This window comes from Epinephelus moara, chromosome 6, assembly GCF_006386435.1.
Source record: "Epinephelus moara isolate mb chromosome 6, YSFRI_EMoa_1.0, whole genome shotgun sequence".
Lineage (NCBI taxonomy): Eukaryota > Metazoa > Chordata > Actinopteri > Perciformes > Serranidae > Epinephelus > Epinephelus moara.
The window spans coordinates 976,366-998,827 of record NC_065511.1 but is presented as its reverse complement, the minus strand read 5'-3'; the positions used below and the strand labels follow the sequence as shown (position 1 = coordinate 998,827).

Here is a 22,462-nt window from a genome sequence, read left to right as displayed (position 1 = left end):
GGCAAATCTGAATGTCTCCGTTGACAAGACTGATGTGTCGCCGGCCTGTATCACAGACAACGATGCAATGTTCGCCAGCTGATAAATAGACCTGTTCTGGAGACTTTTTTTTACTTCCCTAAAATTAACTGGAAAAAGCATCCCGCACACGAGGGATTGAATGGGCAGCTGTCGAAGAGGTAGGCTATGTAACCTTTTTGCTCTTTGATGTAATGAATTTCAATTTCAGAAGTCCGTCCAGTCATAGCATATGTTTGGGCTAAATACACATAGGCTACATAGACTAGGCTATAGCAGCAGCCCCTTGAAACAAACATTCTGTTATTCCCTGCTGATGCAGCATCTACGCAATATCCATGTTACTTTCAGACAATACTGACTGGGGGCATATAGAGTGATTCTGGAGTGGGCCCTCAAGTGCCAACAACTTGGACGTGGAAATTGAGTTGCACTGCCTAGTTGTGTGGTGTGGGCCATCAGAGACGCATTCCTATCCCCCACTGGACAGCACGCAGGATTCACAGCGAGGGAGATAGAGGATTTATTCTGACCTCTGAACTGAACAACACAGTTCATTTCAACAAAAGCTTTTATTTCTTATCTTTTCAGGGGGGGGGGTTGTAAATAAAATGCACATCACACTAAAACTATTTTTTCACACTGTATAAAAGGTAAAAAATAAAGTGAGAAGTGATTGAAAGAGTTTGTAATTGTATGATGCCTTTGAACACCACAACGCCAGCTTTCTTCTGCTTCTTTTCTGTGTCCCATTACATTGCAATGGTTTCCTGCTGGTTGGTGACACTCACAGCATTATCGCTGCCAAGTGGGCTGGAGTGTATAACGCTTCAGGGTCAAACGAATGAAGTTTACACACCGGCGTGAGGCAGCTTGAAAAAATAGTTCCACAATCAAGATGAATAGCGAAAACACGCACCAGTCACCTCAAGGATAGTTTTTATCCACAGGCCATCAGACTGCTTAACAGTAGCACTTTAGTGCTATGTGTGCACGTGATTATTCCTCTGGATGTTTACTGAATGTTTTTTAGACTATTTTATGGACTATTTACTGACTTATTATTTTTATTGTGATATGAGGTTTGAGAAAGGGTCTGGCAAAATGCATTTCATTGCATTGACTGTACCCTGTACTACAATAAACTAAACTAGACTAAAACACTGATGAAAACCACAGTTTGCTACAATTTTTATGTCAGAGCATCAACGAACACTACTGACCAGTCGGTGAGTTTCATGGCTTTGAAAACTAACATTTAGGGTGGTTTTAGGACACATATACACATGGCCATAGACATCTGCCTGTTAAGCTAGGCAGGGGAAAGCCAAATTCTCCGAAAAGGAACAATCGTCAAAATTTTGGTCTTAACCACTCTATTTCATCATAAACAACCCAGAAATGGGACTCAAAGTGTGAAAATACCAGACTTCTCCTTTAAGGATCCTTCCTTAAATTGGAGATCTTTATGAGCGTCCCTCCGGTGCAAAACTAGCCAAACAGGGTGGATATATTCCAAAATCAGAGTGGACACAGAACACACAGTTATGCTTATTAAACATGTCAAACTCTGACATGTCTGCACTTGTAATCCCATGTCCGCATGGACCATGGACATATGATGAGATTTATGTCACACAGACCCTTAAGACAAGGGTTTGATATAGGTCTGATGATGACACATGCCACATGCTCTCCACTGTAGCTGTTTGAGCTAACGTTAGTTTCACATACTGACAAGATGAGCAGGTCCACAGCTCAGAATCTCACAGCTTTTAAAGGTGATGAACTGAAACAATGTCATCATGTGCTTTGTGTCATGTGCAGTTTATTTACATGTAATTGTTGTCTGACCTACACGTTTTTGTTTATGTTGCACCCCTAATTGTTCCACATTCAATCAAAGAGGAAGAAGCCAGGGTGGAGCAGCAATAAGAGCAGCCAGGCGGTAGTAGTCTGTAACTGTCATTCAAAAAGGGAAACTAGATGACCATCTTGATGCTACTTAGCCAGTTAGCACATTAACAACATAATCCAATGTTGAAAGAACAGAGCATATTTACTGTACACCAGTGAACAATAACACAAACCATCAGGAAAATTTTCTGCTAAAGAGCTCAATGGCTTAAGAAAAATAATCTGACCTTAAGTTTCTTTTGGTCTCACTCACTCTGGACTGGAAACTTTTTTTTTTTTTTTTTTTTTCTAAATTTTGGGGTCCACACTCACATTTGAACGGCAGGTAGATTAAAATAAACCACATCAATATTAGATAAAATAATGTAATTTCAGGGTGTTTTCCATAACTGTAGATCTTTTTTGAGTAAGAGAACCTTCTGAAGAACAGGACAAAATCCAAGGACATGAGGTGTGAATCTGAGCAGGAATGGTTGGCTAAGCCCTGTGATAGACACCACACGATTCAATTCGATTAAGATACAGAGGGTAAGGGCGTCGGTGACTTAGTGGTAGAGCAGGCGCTCCATGTACAAGGCTGTTGCCGCAGTGGCCCGGGTTCAACTCCAGCCTGTGGCCCTTTGCTGCATGTCACTCCCTCTCTCTCTCTCCCCCTTTCATGCTTGTCTGTCCTATCGATTAAAGGCTAAAATGCCCCAAAAAATATCTCAAAAAAAAATAATAAAAAAACGGTTCGATAATAAAACAATTATCGATGCATCACACTGTATCAAATTGTTTGATTTCAAGACATGATTTATTTTTCTCATTCTTTTAAAATATAGCATTCTGTATTTTTGGTGATCCGTAATTGAATAAACAGATTATTTTACTTGCATTCAGTGTGGCTCTTGTCCATGTCCCTTTCCCCTTCAACCTACCTCCATACCCCCACTTTTAAACCAGGGGTGCCAGTCAGATTGTATCCATCTGCGGATGCTCATGCTTGCTCATTGTGGGATAGACATATATATGGGATATACACACGCTTGCGTAGGGTTCAGTGCTTGCATAGCCTACTGTAATATTTCCCCTGAAACAGTATGCATTTCACGTTCTATTCAATAATATATAGTCCGCATCCTTTTAATTTTGAAAAAGTTAACTGCATTGATGAATGAATGAATGAATGAATTAATGAATTAATGAATGAGTGAATGAATTTGAAAGCATCTTACAGTCTCCTGTGTGTATAAGAATAACATGAGAGTGCTCCGTCACAGCCGCTGTGTTGTTATTTACGTTATGCCAGCAGAGGAACTGCGAGTAGCCTCTCTCTCCATTTGTGCCTGTGAAAGCCAAGACACTGGGCAGGCCAGGCATGGGGTTTTTGAGGTAAAACAGACTGAGCAGAGAGTTATTTTCTTCCCCACAGAGGTGTTTTAATTGAGTTCATGCTGCAGTGTGTGTTGGTCAGCCGGTTTACATGCTGATCCCTGCTTCTCTCGTAAATGTTTGTTTCTGGGTGATGGCGTTAGTAAGTATTCACAATATACTTCATGTGCCCCTCGCAAATGTAATTATTTAGACATTAAAGCCCAACTTGCAGGTTGGAGACCATGGTGAATAAATGTGTAGGAAAATGATGTAGAAACTCGATTAAAACAAAAAATAAAAACATATACACACTACAGTGACTTTTGGGGTCGTTTTTGCAAGAGAATTTTGCTTCTGCATCTAAAAACCCACTAACCGGAAGTGACGTAGCGTAAGGGAGTTCGATTGAGTGTAACATTAATAAACATGGATCCCAGTACTAGTTTTGAGACTGAAGAGGTTGAAAATGTACATTCATATGCATATGACGGCCCACAGGCTTATTATGAGCCTGCTAGGCGTCCAAGAGACCAGGAACAGATCAGGGTTAGGAGAAATAACGGCCACAGGAGAGAAATAGAGCTGTGGTGTGAGGAGAACCAGAGGAGAACTGGGCAGGTGTCTTGGTGAGCGACCAGCGTTAGCTAACGACAGCTAACGATGTCTAACGCTGTGTTCACATCACAACATTAAGTTTGCCATCACCTATTAGGTTATAACAAAGCTACCGATACTTCTGCCAGTATTAGATAACTAATGCTACTTAACCATAACAGAAACTAATGCGCAAATATCAGCTTGTATCAGACGTATCTTGCTATGCCTGTTATAACTCCGCATTACGGTGTATTGACGTCCGCAGGGGAGAGAAAGAGAGAGAGAGAGAGAGAGATACGGAGATTTCCTGATAATTTTTTGTATGATAGGTGCTTGTGTGGGAACTGCCAGCCCATGTCCTCAGCTGTGGAGAGTATGTGCTGCAGGGAGGTGGATGCCTTCTGGGCTCTGGTGGAGAATCTGACCCCCAGACCAGACATAACATGCCTCACACTGCCCATCAACCCTCACGCCGCCCGCTCCCGTCTCAAACACGGAGGCCTCCCTCTCCGCGGAGCCCGGCCGCCCTCGACCCGAGGCTCGCAGCCCCGCACATACCCCCAATGTGTGATGTCACACATTGGGGGTATGATTATGTTCCTGGCGGACATCCGCTGCAATGAGCGCTGCACACGACCACGTTTTTGGTCACAGATGAAGCCGTGAAATCGCGCCTCTTCACCTGCACAAAACGCACCCAGGCACGAAAACTAACCCCACTCCTTTTTCTGTCTGGAAAACGGTGGACTCAATGTCCTGACAGACTCGAGTTTGTGCAACCTGCACAAACACAATAATTCGGCATAATCACAAATGGTGAAATGCACTGTTAACAGCCGAAAAAATACTAACTCTCAAGTTTACTACCGCTCAAACTCACTACTACCTACTACTGCGCATTGGACAGAGGCAGGGTCAAGGACGCAGAGTCCCTCTCTTGAGGTAGTATCAGGCGCTGTTGAAGCGTTTTTAGAAGAGGAGCTAAAAAAGAGCCACTTTTTCCTCTGAATTTGTGCCCTTTTGTCGTGTAAACCATAATAAATTCTGAATTAACTTCTCATATGGTAATTTTCAGACAAGGTTATAAATATATTTAAAAAAAAAAAAACCTTAAGTTGCACTTTAAATTAAAACAAGCTTGCAACCGCTGTCTTTTGTGAAGATGAATTAGTACAAGTTAACTTCAGCTCATCCGCGCTGTAGACAGTCAGGGTGCTTCCCTGACTTTGCAGTTGAGTTCCACCTATTTTCTTACGTCAGTATCATGTTATGAACAAACATTTACATAACTGATTATTGACATTTGTGAATCGATGCCGAATCGTCCATGTCAGCATTGCGATGCATCTAAAAATCGTTTTTTCCCCCCACCCCTACCACGGATACCCCTAACAGGATAAGTGGTTATGGAGAATGAATGAATGAATGAATGAATGAATGAATGAATGGTGTGATCACAGAGATAAACCTCTCAGCCTGTCTTCAGTTGCTTGAGGTGTTCAGTTACACTGCAGCACACTTAAGAAAGATCATTAGAACCAGAGCCAGTTTTTCTTGCCTTGAATTATATGTTGCTGATACACACTAGGGATCAGTTTCCATTAATGACACTCAGTAACGTTATGTTTACCACATAGTTGGTTATCTGCCAAATAGGTTGTTATAAATCGGCATATCGTATATCGGCAAAAAATCCAGTATAGTGCATTCCTAGTTTGAAGCAAAGATCCAAAGATTACACAGACTGCTAGTTGCTGTTATTAAACTGATAAAAGGAATATTACAGAGGGTATACAAGGGAATAACTCATGAGTCATTTCTTTTCTAGAAAATAAAACAGTTGCTCATATCAATTATGTTTGCCTCAAATTATCACTGACTAGAGGTCAGCTTTAACACCTAGAGCACAAAAACACATTGCAAGGTAGTTTTGTATTATTTTTTTTAAATGTATTCAACTACATACTAAATTCTAAAATAACGTTAATGTATTCATATCCATTCCAAGTATACTGTATATGCGGACACCGTAAATACTGGTTCTTTATAGCTGCAATGTTGAGAATATATTCATACTCATAATCATAAAGTCATCTGAAGTCTATTTTTAAATGCTATTTTTGGAGGTGTATGATATTAACGGCACTAAACGAGGACGCAGACGTGTATTAGATGATTCATTTGGTAAATATATCAGCAGAAATTGACCTGGATGTGAAGGAGGCAACAGCTGGATACATTGGTTGGTGACAACACAGTGCGCACAGGCAGAATCTTGTGACCGTCCGGCTAATACACATCAATCAGTACAAAGCTTGTGTTGAGGCTCCAGTTATCCTTACCTCAGCCCTCAGTGGAATGTTAACGTTAGCTCCTCGGTGTGTTGCAGAGACGATCCTGATCATGAACGCATGACATGAACCGTTAGTGGAGAGGAAAAGAAGAGGGGGATTTGTAGAGGACGCTGACGATATAAGAAGAAACACAGGCGTGTTCTGTCATTAGGCTGACCGAGACTTCGACGTTGTTACGTGGTGCTGTTGTCAAGCTAGCCTCCCGTTAGCTTTGTGTCAGAGAAGCAGAGACGGACGGACAGACAGACAGATAGAGAAAGAGCAGCTTGGCCCCACCCACCGACCTGGAAAATCCCGCGCTTACATCTCGCGATGACACCCGACCTTCCTAATTGCCACTTCACTGATCCACAAACAGATTCTCCAGTTCTGGAAACTTATATTTACTCATAATTTTCCTCCCCATGTTTCAACACTGTGGAACAAGAGAGTCATCGTAGTTAGCAGGAAATCTTTATTGAATGATTGGTTTTAGAGAGGTATTCATTTTGTTACTGATTTACTAGATTGTAGGCTAACGGTAACATATTGAATTACACAACTTTAGTTGATAAGTACAATTTGAAATCTAGGGTGTTTCATTGTTATTATGGAGGGTTACATACACAGGTCCCAGAGTCAATGACCCTATCTATTGTGGATAATGCACATTCTAAATTTATTAAGTGGCTTGTTTCCCCCAAAAGTTAAATAAACTCATTAATAAGATTTGATTATATTATTGAATATGATCCTTGTTTTCGATCTCAATGTCTTTGCTCCATTTTGTTAAATTTGATGTGTCTAGTGCTTTAATAATAAATTAAAGCTTACCTTTTACAGTTCTTATTTAATTATATGTAAATCTCCCCCAAGTGTATTTTATTTTGTTTATTTATTTACTTATTTATTTTGTCTTTCCTCTCCTTCATAAGGTGCATGCTTTGCTCTGTATATTTATGGAAGAAGCATCCTCTATAAGATGTTGTATGTTCTTGCATGTTCAATGTTGGATTAAAAAAAATGTGATTCAGTATTGAGTATTGAGATTATTTATTTAATGAAAATATGGTTGTATGTTACAGCATAATGTACTTAAAACTATCAAAACCCATTTTTTATGCAGGAAAAATTACCCTTGTTGTCAGTGATATTGCAATGATCCAGTAACATGATTTTTTTTAAATGTATTTTATTTAATTATTTTATTTGTCAAGAAAAAACTTGAAATTAAAAATCTTATTTTCAAGAGTGTCCTGCCCAAGACAAACAGCAAGTTACAGACAATGCCAAACAAAAATACAAAATATAAAAATTTGCAGCTCTAAATCAAGCAATATAAAACACCTAATAGGATTAGTACAAAGAAAAGCCAATAAGTGTGTTAATGTATGCTATAAGTGAACCATAAAACATAAAACAGGGGCAACTACACATGATTACAAAGACCAGCTAAAACACACCCTTGACACTGGCATATAGATGATTACATACAAAAATCCAGCAACAGTGCTTTGAAACAGCTGAGAGCCAGGCTCAGCAACCCTACATATTTGTTCCTTATAAAATAAAGGTAAAACATTTTATTAAGTCTAAATAAGCCTATCATCATTACTAAATTATCAGATTAACATTGGCAAATATTTGCCTTTTGTATATTCCCATTGGATGCAAAGAAGGAGCAGGCCTACAGAAACCTTGCACACTGAGTCCCATGTGTTTTTCTGTTCTATGCGTCTTCCTCTCTGTCTGTGTGCAGTCCACATCTTGCTTGTCATCATCATCGACCTGAATATTACTATCTGACGTGCTGAAAGTGAACTATCTGAGTTATGAAAGGATGCTGTGTGACCCTTTGCTCTGTCTTGTCGTGTCTGTGTCCTGCTACCATATTTTCTTCACTGACTCTTGGTCAAACAGCTCCGTAAAAGCTTCTGGTGAAAGCGAAAATACAGAAAATCGAACTTGTAATGAAAAATTTTGACAGACGAAAGTTTCAGAGTAAGTGTGCAAACATGATTGACACAACGCAATGTTGTATTTATCTTTAGACGTGCAACAATTTTGGATGAAAAAAGGAACTCAGTGTGCAAAGGCCTTAAAACGGCCAATCAAGCTGCAGTCACAAGCCACCAATGAGGCAGGGCGAATGCGAGTTTATGTGAATTGGTCACGCATAGTGGGTGTATACTCTGAAAGCAAATTTGCATCTTCACATTGCGTAGAGTTCGACTTTTATGAATTTTGACTGGAAAGGTGGTGACCGAGGCTACCACCTTCTCCTCATTTCAACATTCACACACACACCAATGGCACAGCTACCAGGAGCAATTTGGGTTCAGTGTTTTGCCCAAGGACTGGAGGAGCTGGGGATCAAACCACCAATCAGGGAACGACTCGCTACCCCCTAAGCCACAGCTGCCCCAAGAAAGTACATGTGGAGGAGACAGACATTGTTGCCATGAACCAGGTCTTCAGTGAAATAATGTTGTTAACATTTCACAGTGACTTTTTGTTTTTCATTCATTCATTCATCTTCTAACTGCTTCATCCTCTTGAGGGTTGCGGGGGGGCTGGAGCTTATCCCGGCTGACATTGGGCGAGAGGCAGGGTACACCCTGGACAGGTCGCCAGACTATCGCAGGGCTGACACATAGAGACAGACAACCATTCACGCTCACATTCACACCTACGGACAATTTAGAGTTATCAATTAACCTAATCCCCAAACTGCATGTCTTTGGACTGTGGGAGGAAGCCGGAGTGCCCGGAGAGAACCCACACTGACACGGGGAGAACATGCAAACTCCGCACAGAAGGGCTCCCACACCCGGGATTGAACCTGCAACCCTCTTGCTGTGAGGTGACAGTGCTAACCACTACACCACCGTGCCGCCCCGACTTTTTGTTTTTGAACAAGTGAAGTAGATACAGACATGGATGATCTTCACTAATGCAATAAAGTGTGTGTGTGTGTGTGTGTGTGTGTGTGTGTGTGTTCACTTGCTATTTTAATAATATATTCAAAAGGTCACTACAGACAGAGCGTGTTTGCAATGTGCAAAATCAAATGAAAGGAGAAAATGACAGCACATGTATATCCATGATTCAACATCATAGTTATAATCAAACATATACCATGACATAGGTTTGTTATGATAGCTTTAAGAGTTAAGACTCTTTTTATAGTCTGATTTGCCTGTTCAAAGTTCTTACTGCATTAATTGAAGGAAAAGATATAAAATAAGTGTAATAGGTCCAGAGTAATTGAATGGGCTGTGCTGCAATGTGATCAAGAGGTGATGAGCTCATAATTTATGGAAAAAATAAATAAATAAATCAACACACTTTAGATTTCCCTCATCAAACTCACTCCTGTGAATTACCAGAGACGCAAACTGTAATAGCAATTGTGAGAACAACAATGCAACACTCCCATCTTGAGTTGGGAGAAAGAAAAGCAACACTCCAAGCATTGTTTTTATTGCTGTAAGTATGACATCATCATTTAAAATCTCAGTTTGCATGAATATTAAAGGCATGGCCAATAGACTGAAAGCTCAGGTCACCTCATCCTTGTCTTTCACACTGCGGTTAAAAAGCCCAAATACCTACAGATGGATAACGAATTGAAGGATAACAACAATATCAAGTACGTTAACAAGGCATTAATCCTATGATTAGTCCACAGCAAGCTGCCACACTGCTTGTTCTCACCTCTCCACGTCTCTGAACTCTACTGAAGGGATGAACCCTACTTCTGGGTAGTGGCGTATGGAAGTTAGGATGGGCCCTAGTGCAAATTATCATGACCTGCCAGAGGCCTATACTTTGAAGAAGGATTTGGAGCGTGGTGACTTCAGGGTTATCTCTGGGTTTTCAGTACTACAAAAATGGTTCTCTTTGTACCGGGATAAAATTACAGTGGTAACTTGTGCTGAACATCAGTCTGCTCCAGAGACATTTCATTGCTCCAGGGCTGTATTTCCACTGGTTTTAAAACAGAGCTTCTAACAAGCATAGAGATTGTTTACACACTAAATGTGATTTCAGCAGCATTTTAACTTGTGCAGTGATTGCTGACAGTGTTGCTATTTTTATACTCTGATTCCATCACTGCAGCTTAGAATAACATGAGACACATGTCTGACAAGAACTGGGGAAAAATATTGCATTTTATTATGACAATAATCCATACACTGTTAATTGGCTCCTGTTAGTATAAATGCATCATATAGGGGTTTTTTGGGGGGAGTTTTTCCTTATCCGCTGTGAGGGTCCAAAGGACAGAGGGATGTCGTATGCTGTAAAGCCCTCTGAGGCAAATTGTGATTTGTGATATTGGGCTTTATAAATAAAATTGATTGATTGATTGACTGTCTATATTTACACCCCTGCTTCTGGAAGATATTCCCAGAAGAGACCACACCATATGTTAAATTACATCTCGTATCCTTGTTGTTTTGCACCATACTTTACTGACACCCTCTTAATTATAGGTTTTAGCTCATGTTCACCATTGTAAATAGAGTAGGCTCTAGAACTTTAAGGACAAAGTTCAAAGACTCAAAAGTTTTTAATCTGATACTGACTGATCATGTGCAAAGGGAGACTGAGCACTGTTGTGAGGAAACACAGTACTTTTGTGTGAGAGTGAAACAAAAACACAAATACACTGTGGGAAAACATGTCCTATTTGTAAGGAAGCAGGGGAACAATTCTCAGTCTGACTAAGATCTGAACAGTGTTATTAGATGATTATCTTTCTTTTAAGCCACACATCAAACTACTTGTGAAAAGGCTGAAGCTGAAACTGGGCTTTTATTTTAGAAATAGGAACTGCTTCTCTTTCTTGACCAAAAAAAAACTGGTCCCTGCCACATTCTTGACTGTGCTTGATTATGGGGGAGTATTATATATGAATGTGCCTTCCCAGTGTTTGCATGCTCTGGACTCTGTGTATCATGGTGCATTAAGATTCATTACCAACTGTAAGCCTCTAACTCATCACTGTTTGCTGTATGCTCGGGTTAAGCGTCTCTCTTTAAAATTTTGTAGATTTTTTCATTGCCATTATCTTGTTTACAAAGCTATTCTTGGCCTACTTCCAGCTTATTTATGTGTGTACATTAAGCAAAAAATTGAAAACGGCTCTGCTCTCGAGTTACATGTTTTTATTGTCTGTACTGAGGGTACGTATGGAGTTTGGCAAACAAACATTTATGTCCGCAGCTCCTTATATGTGGAATCTTATGCAGAAGGACTTCAAGTTGCACTCACTGGTTCCTCTCGGCTGTCTCAAAGCACTGTTGCAGGATTTTTGTACACAGCCAATGCCACGGTGTATCTTAGCTGGTCTATGTTATCATATGTAGTTGACCTTGTTTTATGTTTTTATGGTTCACTTATAGCATATACTTTTTTTGCTTTTCTTTTCAGTAATTTCATTTTGTTTTTTATAATGCTTGTTTTAGAGCTGCATTTGTTTTCATTTGGTTTTATTTTGTTCTATGTTTAGTTAAGTGTATTTATTTGCACAAACATGTATAGAAAAGATGGGGGAAAAAAGAGATTAAAGGTTAAAACATTGTGCAGGAGAGGGTTAGAAGCCAAAAATGGCTTATGAAGATACTTTGCTTGTCAAATAACAACAATCATACATAAAAAGAAAGATGAAAGCAAAGATTGCATAATTGAACAAGAGTTCCAGATTAAGAAGTAATACAAAATTGTAGGAGATATATAGTTTACATAAAAAAGATGAAATGCATTACAAATTAGTCAATGAATGTAAAGAGTCTTTGCAAATAAGACTCCTTTCAGATGTTTTTTGAATAACAATAATATAGATGATGATTTTAGAGATATTGTCTGTCTGTAACTTACATTGCTGCCTGTCTCAGCCAAGGCACTCTTGAAAAAGAGATTTTTAATCTCAAGAGTTTTTCTCTGGTTGGATAAAGGTTAGATGAAAATAAGAATAACAATAATACTAATAATAATAAACAGAGAAGGTACACAAACTCAGGTAAGTCGGGTAGGCTACGGGCCAGAACATGTCACTAGATGTCACTGCGCGCCCTTTATGGGGAAGACAAAGCAACACGGACAGGCAATGGATCTATCTCACAGAAACATGCGCTAAGTACCGCTAAACCTTTTACCATCAGACACAAACATAGCAGTGATTAATAAATCAGGTGTTGTGGGACGTTGTCACCTTGCATTAAATGAGATATCATTTCAAAACTCAAAACAATGTAAAACTCTCCCTCTCAGTAAGGTCATACTGACACATACCTTTATCAATTACATATCAATTAGATACCTCATATTATTTACTGTTGTGTAAACAGAATAATCTTTCAGCAGCATTTCCCCAATCAAAAGACTTTAACGTCAGAGTGGAATGCGGTTGCCGACGCTGTGATGCTGCTTTCAGTGGTCCTCGTAAAGAACTGACTGTGGCCTCCAAAATAGTAAATATAAACAGCTTGTCCCGCAGGACAATAACCCAACAATAAAAAGAACATATTCAAATGAAAAAGTAGCCTACCTTTTTTCCGCTGTTGTTGTTGTTGCCCACCTTATGACAGATTTCATGGTAACGTTGTGGCTTTGTATGTTATGTTTTCATTCATCTATTAAACATTTGTGATGTAGATCTCATGAACAGAAAAAAAATCATTTCCGAACACATTTTAGATAAACTATAACACTGACGAGAGTCTCTCGGTTTAACAATCTCGACACTTTTTTCAGCACTTGAAGGCAGCACCCAGCTCACCGCCTCACAGGGAGGAAACAACGTTCCGACCAGAGCAGCCGCTGCCAACGATGCAATGCCTCGTTTTACACATGAACCCTGGGCATAGGCACCTCCTGAGTGCCACGGTCACCTCGAAGAGACAGTGCCATCCTCGTTTTCGCTGATCATTTGCGATAAGCTTCAGTAGGGAGTATACGAAAGGACCTAAGGTAGCCGGTAGAGACCGGAGTCGGGGCTTTATGTTTGCCGGAAAGAAGCTGGAGAGGTGAGCTGAGCGAGCCCTGCTTACTTTAGCTTGCTAACGTTACATGCTAACTACGGCTAGCTGTGTGATATGGAAAGCAGCACCTGTCTACCTGTGTGGACAGCGTTTTGTCACACAGCTAAATGTGTTTGCATACAGATCATTGTTCGGTGCATTTGTGAGTTAGTGGTCGACTCTCGGATATTAAAGAACGAAAGCAGTCAGCATCAGTCAGTCAGTAACGTTATGCTATGTTAACGCCGACCAATCAATGAACAGCAAGCTAGCTACTGGTTACATTAGGCTAATGTTAGCACCGTTGGGCCCGTAATGCAGCGGACTTCTCGGCTGGTCTGTCAAACTCCGCCGTGGTAGCAAAACGCCTGCCTGGACATGCGACCGTAGAAATGCTTTCATTACAGTAAAGGGAAGTTTGACTTGGGTCAGTGGATAAATGAGCTATGGTTAGCGCAGCAGCCATCCTGTCAATAGTCAGCAAGGATCAAGTATTTATGCGCTAACGTACACACACAGAATGACATATCCAGGCTAGGGATGCAGTAATAAACCGGTTTCAAGGTATAAAAAAAATGCGCTGGATGTTGAATCTCCCCTTCAGTTGAGTTATATTCTAAGCGGAGACTTTTTACGCATATTTCTATCAACACAATGGTTTCAAGTTGCAGTTGTATTAATAAAACATTAGTTCAACCAAAAATAACTCCTCTGCTTTCTTTATTTTAAGGATCATACTGACTGATAGTAATATAAATCCTGTAATACTGTGATACCGCAATATTTTCTGAGACAGTTGTACTGTAAGAATGACATAACAATAGGGTGAACATGGGGATTTTTAGAAAATTTATTTGATCCCTCATTCAGTTTAATGGTTGGCTTGGTAATGTAATCAGTGTTAAATGAATCTGTAGTGACTGTGTGTTTCATATCATTTAGGCAGCTGAAGCAATGGGTTTCTCCTTCAGCCTTCGATGAACTGAATTAAGCTGGACCCACACGACTCAGCTATCCTGCCCCTGCCTATAGTGGGGGCTCCCTTCTCCCTCTCGCCTTCTCCAGCTATGGCAGGTTTCAAGCGGGGCTATGATGGCAAAATTGCTGGCCTGTACGACCTGGACAAGACACTGGGCCGTGGTCACTTTGCTGTGGTCAAGCTGGCACGCCACGTCTTCACTGGGGAGAAGGTGGCGGTGAAGGTGATTGACAAGACTAAGCTAGACACCGTGGCTACAGGCCACCTTTTCCAGGAAGTCCGCTGCATGAAGCTGGTCCAGCACCCCAACATTGTGCGCCTATATGAAGTGATAGATACTCAGACCAAGCTTTACCTCATCTTGGAGCTAGGCGATGGAGGGGATATGTTTGACTACATCATGAAACATGAGGAGGGTCTGAATGAAGAGCTTGCTAAGAAATATTTTGCCCAGATTGTCCATGCTATCTCCTACTGCCATCGGCTACATGTGGTGCACAGGGACCTCAAGCCAGAGAATGTGGTGTTCTTCGAGAAACAAGGGCTGGTCAAGCTCACAGACTTTGGATTCAGTAACAAGTTTCAGCCGGGAAAAAAGCTGACCACCAGTTGTGGATCTCTGGCATACTCTGCACCAGAAATACTGCTGGGTGATGAGTATGATGCTCCAGCTGTAGGTATGCAAAACATATAGGCCTATGAATAATGTCAACATAATGAAATGAGTCACAGTGTTTATTAGAAAATGGCAGAGAGCTACAGTGCAGTGCAACCAAACAAGATTTGAGCCAGATCTTTGACTCAGCCCTTTTCTGAGAGTGTGATGCTTTTACACACACACACACACACACACACACACACACGGTTATGTTATCTTTTGTGATCCATCGATGGATGGACCAGGCTTGTTGCCTATGGCATGAACTCACTGTCCAGTCTACCTGTTAAATTCCTCACCTCCCAGAAAGCATGTACCTGTGTCAGAACACAGGCTTTTGACATCAAACTACACAGGAGATCTTTAGCACATTGGTTTTTAAACCTAGCTTTAGCACAGTGATGTAATAAGGTTCACTATGTGGCTAGCACCTGTTTCACACATTTTTGTCACACCTTGCTGCAACACTGGCTGTTAGTTTGCTTACAGAGCCTGAACACGTGGCTGGTTTTGTGATTAGATTGCCTCAGTCCAGAACAGCCATCATTCATATGCCAGGGCCCTGTACTTATTTGAAACATCGAACTGTGTGTTCCAGGAGCACAATGCTGCTTACAGTACATCTTGCAGGCAGCTATGGGCAATGTGCTACAAGGTCAGCTCTACTAGCACTGATGTCAGTGGGTGTCCCATTGCACAAAATTAACTGGCTCATTGATTTTCTATGAGGGCTGACAGAGTGCAGACAAACAGATTGTGTGTCTCTCCATCACTGATATATCTAACACATCAGGTAGCTTAAATGATGGCAAAACATGGGACTAAGTCCAGCCCTTGAATTGGATGATGAGATGTTTTAAACTTGTTTTTCAGCCAGTGTAGTTGTTCATGTGGCACTAATCCTAATGAAGTCTGAAATCCATCTCATTATTGTTTATGCATGAAGGAAATGCTTTCAGAGAGGTAGTCAACTAGGTATTATTTGCAGAAAAAATAGGGAGTGTTGCACTGGGTCAAGGCACCAGGTTTTGGTGGTGGTAAAATATCAGGTGCTCTTTAAGGATAGGTAAAGTAGTCATATTAGAATAAAAAAAGTGACTGTCCAGCTTAGGGCTGTGCGGTATACCGGTTTGTACTGAAAACCGGTATTTATTTTCGTTATGATATGAATTTTTCTTATACCGCACGTTGCTGAAGAAGAACACGATGACCCAGAAGAACTCATACCAAAAAGAGCAGTGTTTACCCTTTATGCAACTAGCAGCGGCGCATCGCCATTCACAATTCTCCACTGCTCTCTGTATTGCACACGGTGGAGTTTCCCCCCCGATGTGCGCGCGCGCACACACACACACACACACACACACACACACAGACAGACACGTGAGCACACTAGAGCACGGCTCGGTCCGCATTTTCCTGACCGAAGCCGACCGACAAGTCCGAGACAATTATAACCGAGCACTGCACTAATGGAGCGGAGCCTGTGTTGCGTTCAGGCGTTGTCACGTAAAAAACAAATGCCAGCCCTTGAATAGGCTATAGCACAACACAGCAGCATGTCAAGTAGGCGGGACCTGAGCAAAATACCGTCAAATACCGTGAAACCGATATGATTAAAAAAAACGTGATATGAAAATTTTGTCATACCGCCCAGCCCTAGTCCAGCTTACTTAATGTAGCAGTCCGTCGTTGGCAATCTGAAAAGCATCCAAGGCACTCTGATTGTAAGTAAAAATTCTTAATTAACACATTTATGACCAAAGTGTTTCGATTTAACAGTCTTTATCAGGGAAGGGGTGGCTGATATATTGAATATGATGGATGTGTGAAATGTCTATATCTCAAACATTGAGTAAATGGTCATGTTGTTTAATTAAGCCACCAGCATGAGACTTGCTTTGGCGTTTCAGTTCTCTTGCTCTCTTCTAGGGCTGGGCGATATGGACAAAAATTCATATCCCGGTATTTTCAGGCTGAGTGTCGATACACAATATATATCCCGGTATTTTCTACGAAGTGGGCTACATGTTCTGTTGCCAGCTGATCCATGGCTGATTTTAAGGGGAGAAACGGGCAGGTCGGGTGTTGGCTGCGGTCGGTGAGACGCCACCGCTGCCCGCCTGAGTGCGGGCGGCCCGGACCTACTCCGGAGGAGGAGCAAGTACGCAGCTCGGTGTGGCACCGCGTGTCTAAACTGATAACAGAAACACAATCAGCGCTTGACTGGACATGGCTAAAAGTTACAGAGGAAAAGGCCCACAGTATTGTACGTGTGCCACTGCCGTAACTTCATTCATCTCACAGACTGATTTTACGTAGCTCGTGCAATAAATAGACCGCTGTTGCACCGTAGACTAATTAACAGATTAAACAGAGGAGCAGCTCTGTGTGTCTCTCTGAATGTTTATGGAGAAACTGTGAGTGAGTGGGCCAGAGCTGTGCGGAGACTGTGAGAGAGGAGAGATGCACACTGTATCAATCTAAACGGTATTGTCTAAAATTTTCTGTATCTTACTTAAAAATATATATTATATAATATATATTATATATTATAAATATATAAAAATATTGTAAAAAATCGATGTACCACCCAGCCCTACTCTCTCCTATGGCTTTCTCCCTCTCACAGACACACACACATAAAGAAAGACTCACATACTGTCGCACGCACCCCTCCGCCCATCCAGACCACTTTCTCCTGAGCAACAGTAAGCAAGCAGGTCAAAGTGTCTTTCTCATCCTCAGGGCTCCAGACCTCTTAACTTTGCTTTTTAATAGGGCTGTGCCCAACTTGAAGCAATCTCAACTAAGAGGTGTCCGACTGACAATTCAAATATCTGACTTTCATGGGGCAGCCATAATATTTAGTCTGATTTTGTGACTTGCAGATATTATTAATATATTATCGACTGGAGAGCTGTGAGTTTGTTTCCAGCTTATAGTGAAAAAATCATCACGTTTGATGCCACCGCGGTAACAGATTGACTTAATGGGATTAAGCGTGAGCAGAGGAAGCGTGGGTTTTTGTACCTGTAGGGTATGACTATGAATGTGACTCACATTTTGTGACCATGGAGCACCAGTGGGACTTGCAAATGCTTTTAATGTTTACAGTGGAGAGCTGTTGGTGTGTTTCCAGCTCACAGTGAATAATCCTCCTGTTTAAAGGCGCAGTAGCAGCAACAGTTTAACTTACTGCTAACTGCTAACATCTGACTGCTTCAGGTTTACAGCAAAAACATCAACACTACTCACCTAAGACAAGACAGTTCTTTTGTTAACTTTATTATAACAGTATTTTATTAAACTTAATTATAACATATTTTACTTAAATGTTTTTGGGCTGTTTTGCCTTTAATGGACAGGACAGAGTGAAGATTGTGAAGTGGGGAGAGAGAGAGAGAGTGGGGAGACGACATGCAGCAAAGGGTTGCAAGCCGGAGTTGAACCCGCGACCGCTGCAGCGAGGCATCACCTCTCTACATGGGGCGCCGGCACTATCCGCTAAGCTACCGACGCCCCATATTTTACTTATCTTAAACTATTTTCTTTATGGCATGCACACACAGTTTTTCATGCAAACATTCAAGGACGCCTCTATAACTTTGTAATTTATACTACTCTGACATTAACACTTAGGATGTTTGTCCACATGGAGTTTTTCTTGTGCACAGAAGCAGTGGCTTGGCGCTGCCATTTTTTCTTTGTATAATAAAGGGTCGCCGCTCTTTTTTTAATGATATGCTGTATGTGAGTTTTGTTTCTACAACAACATGTTGACATTAACACATACACGTAATTTATAGTTCTGCGTTGAATCGACGCGTAGGTTACGGCGTAGGCTCCACGTCGATTTGGAACCTACGCTGTAGCCTAACCTCCCCAGAATTGTAACTATGTGTCGCAGTGACGCAGACCTCCGGTCTGTTGCTATATACGGACACCATTTCCCTCAGTGGAAACGGAGCTTGTATTTACTTTTAGTTCACAGATAAGAAACAATAAATTGTGAGGACAGTAAGGCCTCCATTAAAATAGCATTTTAAGTCTTGCATGTGATTTATCCTTCAGGGGTTTATACTTAAGGATTTATCCAGGTTTCATATGAGAAGAGGGAAAGATCACCGGCTGCTAGGCTAATCAATACAATGTAAAATGCCATAGGCTTGTGCTAATATTGTTAGCATATTGTATTTGTTTGGAAAACGTGTTTAGTGTGACAGTTGTTTTGTCGGTTAATCTTGTGAGTTGTAATGGAGCCAAATTGGGTACCCTTACCTTCGCTAAATGTTGCTGTTGTCCCTGGCTTTATATGAGACAAGGAAAGATTGCTAGTTGCTAGGCTAATGTATACAATGTAAAATGCCATATGCTGGTGCTAATAACGTTAGCATGTTGTATTTGCTTGGAAAACGTGTTTAGTACATGACAGCTGTTTTGTCAGTGAGCTTTGTGAGTTGTAATGGAGCCAAACTGTGTGCCGTTACCTTTGTTAAATGTTGCTGTTGTCCCTGGTTTTATATGAGAAGAGGAAAAGATCGCTAGACGCTAGGCTAATTTATACAGTGTAAAATGCCATAGACTTGTGCTAATAACATTAGCATGTTGTAGTTGTGGGGAAATTTGTCCAGATAAAGAGTTTGTCTGTCAATTCTGCGATTTATAGTGAAGCCAATTTATGTACTTGTGTTTGACATTGTCTTTATTAAGCCGTATTTAATGTGTGTTTTGAATCAACTAAACTTTACAGCACTTAACACAGTCCTCCACCGCCGACTAGTGTTTTGGAGGTGTAACTGCATAGTGACACAGACACACCACCGCAGAAGTAAAAATAACGTGCAGATTTTTTTTCCCCACGACTAATCTATTAGTTGAAGATTATGTATGACTTTAGTCGACCAAGATTTTCTTTGGTTGGCTGCAGCCCTAGAGAATAGGGGGGCGCAGGGGGTTAGAGGGTGAGGGAGATGTTAGGAGAGTAAAGGGCTATGGTGTCCTCCTCTGGGTCTCAAATTCAAGGGTTTTTGGCCGCAAATTCAAGTTTTTTTTGCCACGAGTTCCTGGAGGGACTGCCTAATCAACATCACTGCACATCATTTCTCTAAATTCAGTGTGCATAGGCTATTTATTTTCTGGGGTCTGTGTTAGCAGCATGAACCTAAAGCAGAAAGACACTAAACTGTATACTTTTAATATTTGTTTATTTATCTAGAGTCATATTGTCATCACAATATTCAACAACATTATCACATATATCACATGTTTTCTTGATATGCTGCTCTGGCAGTGAATCTCTCGGAACAGATTTCCAGAGCATCTAATCCAAAGTGTACCCCATGGGCTGTGTTCAGCTGTTATGTCGCTGTATGATGTGCCTTTTTCACTCAATGAATTTGCAGTGTACCACCATCTGCACTGTTGTGCTAAGAGGCTATTTGCCACCCTGCATTCAGTATTATTGATAGTCACTGTCTGTATGCAGCTCACTATACGTAATTGTGCTGAGCAAGGCTGTTTAGTGGGCCTAACAACCTGCGCTCTGTGCCAGGTGTGTGTGTGTGTGTGTGTGTGTGTGTGTGTGTGTGTGTGTGTGTGTGTGTGTGTGTGTGTGTGTGTGATGTACTGAGGCATTAATAGTAATTATAAAGTACTACTTTTGGCTGTGCCCTTTCAGTTGTTCGGTTGAGATTTCTTTGAGTTATTGATGGCCACTCAAATACTGTGTTGTCTCTCTTCTGAACATCACCATGCATTTTAGTGATGTGTTGCAGTGGCTGCTGTGGTTAGAGCCATTAGTCTTATGTGTTGTGTCTTGTTGCTCTAAAAATGAATGTAATGAGGTGAAAGTGCTCGTTGTTTGCACATGTGCAGGCTGGGCCACAGAAAGGGTGTCTAGTGGCCATCTGTGGGGAGCGAAGCCTTTTTTTAATCTGATGGGCTTACTTTGGTTTTTTAGGTATGTTTGGGAGATTTAAAATGAAGATTATCTATATAACCTAATCAAGAACCAAATTCCTTGTCTTTGAATTTCTAATTTGTATAAACATGTGCATCTGTACTGAATCTTCACCTGGCTCAAGCAAACATATCTTTTAGGAGTTCTAATGGTTGAATGACCAAAGAAAGTGATGATTATACCATTTATGCCTGGTTCAGATAACGCAACATCTTTGTTCGTTCTAACAGTCACTGTGTCAGATTGGATTATAAAATCATAAAATCTTACGGTGACTTGGCCAACAGACAACAGACTACATGTTGGTTCACAATCAATCCTCCCTGGTCATCTTTCACGCTGTGGGTGATGTCATCGGAATATTCTTGTCCTATATTTGTTATTATTGCTATTATTTCAGTCACTGTGGCTGTTCATGTCCCAGCTAAGCCGTTATTGTAGTAACATAAACCCACTGCCAAATCAAACTGGATACGATTAATCTGAGCCAAGTCCTCAACAAGGGAGCGTCTCAAGCCCGTCGTAGACAGGAGGTTCCAGATGTAAAAGCAGATTCATACTAACTCTTTTTAATAGAGAATGCACCTCACGAAACATGTTTTTGGCTGTAACTCAAGAATTCATGTGCTAATTATGACCAAACTTCATACAAATATCTAACAGGATAAAATAATGAAATTCTGGCATTTTATATCCAAAACGTCAAAGGTCAACTTCACTGTGGCATCATTATGTTCTGCATAAAACACTTTTATTTAACGTCGTATCTCAGGAACTGAGATAGTATTTGGTCAGATACTGAATTGGTGACACTAATCTTGGGTGTCCACCTTGAAACTGTGCTGATTGTATAGATCTTCTGTGTTGCTGGGGGGAAGTTGGGTGTGAAGCATCCATGTTTTCACAGACATGAATGTAAACTGTAAGAGATACTTGATGGGTTCACAGAGGCAAATAAACGCAAGGCAGTAGTTCTTTTTTTGGTGTGTATATGTATTTGCGTATATGTGTATATATGTAAGCATACTTGTCGGTGTATGTTTACATATGTTTCAATAATATTGCTTTTGTTTAGTATTTTCTTAACCTTTGAAAGCGCTTTGTGCTTGTGGCTTGAAAAATGCTCCACAAATAAAGTTATTACTGACAAGTCCCGCCCCACGGGAGAACCGGGGAGTTCCCCGGTGGCCTGGCCTGCAAGTGGTCTGCTTTGGCCTGCCTGTCTTGTTTTTTTTTTTTTTGTTTTTTTTTTTAAGGTGCGCTCAGGCTGTGCAGCGCAGGTGGCTGTGCCGGCTGGCAGAGAGCCTGCCCGCTGTCAGAAATGATAGGTGCTTGTCAGCATTTGTCACAACGATTGGTCAAAAAGTTTTTTTTTTGTAGATTCAAGACGTGATTAGTTTGTTTCGCTTTCCGCCCGCCCCCAAATCAGCGTGCCTGTAAACTGAAAGCAGCTTGGTTGTGGAGAGTCAGGTGGAGCAGAGAGCAGAGGGTGTGTACGTGTGCCTGTGTGTGCAGACTGTGCAGTAGGAGCTCTGCAGCTCAGCAGCGCCGTTACAATGGACCGCAAAAAGAGGAAAGGTGGAGCTGAACGGGAGAGAGATAAAAAAAAAAGGG

The 22,462-nt window shown here is 41.1% G+C and overlaps 2 protein-coding genes across 8 annotated transcripts in view; one reads left to right on the top strand and one right to left on the bottom strand.

The window, feature by feature from the left end:
• Positions 1 to 6,514, bottom strand: part of pomgnt2 (protein O-linked mannose N-acetylglucosaminyltransferase 2 (beta 1,4-)) — a 35,141-nt gene extending 28,627 nt beyond the window's left edge. For 5 of the 7 annotated variants that reach the window (XR_007570055.1, XR_007570054.1, XR_007570056.1 and 2 more), the window contains exon 1: positions 6,231 to 6,514. The gene's annotated coding sequence lies outside the window, so the exon portion shown is untranslated. The remainder of the gene's footprint in view (positions 1 to 6,230) is intronic. The other 2 variants (XR_007570053.1, XM_050045804.1) reach the window with 1 other exon arrangement.
• Positions 6,515 to 13,019: 6,505 nt separating this feature from the next.
• snrka (SNF related kinase a) overlaps positions 13,020 to 22,462 on the top strand; it is a 97,982-nt gene continuing 88,539 nt past the window's right edge. The window contains exons 1-2 of the mRNA XM_050045775.1: positions 13,020 to 13,255; positions 14,192 to 14,905. Coding sequence (XP_049901732.1) covers positions 14,317 to 14,905 — 589 coding nt within the window. The 5' untranslated portion in view covers positions 13,020 to 13,255; positions 14,192 to 14,316. The remainder of the gene's footprint in view (positions 13,256 to 14,191; positions 14,906 to 22,462) is intronic.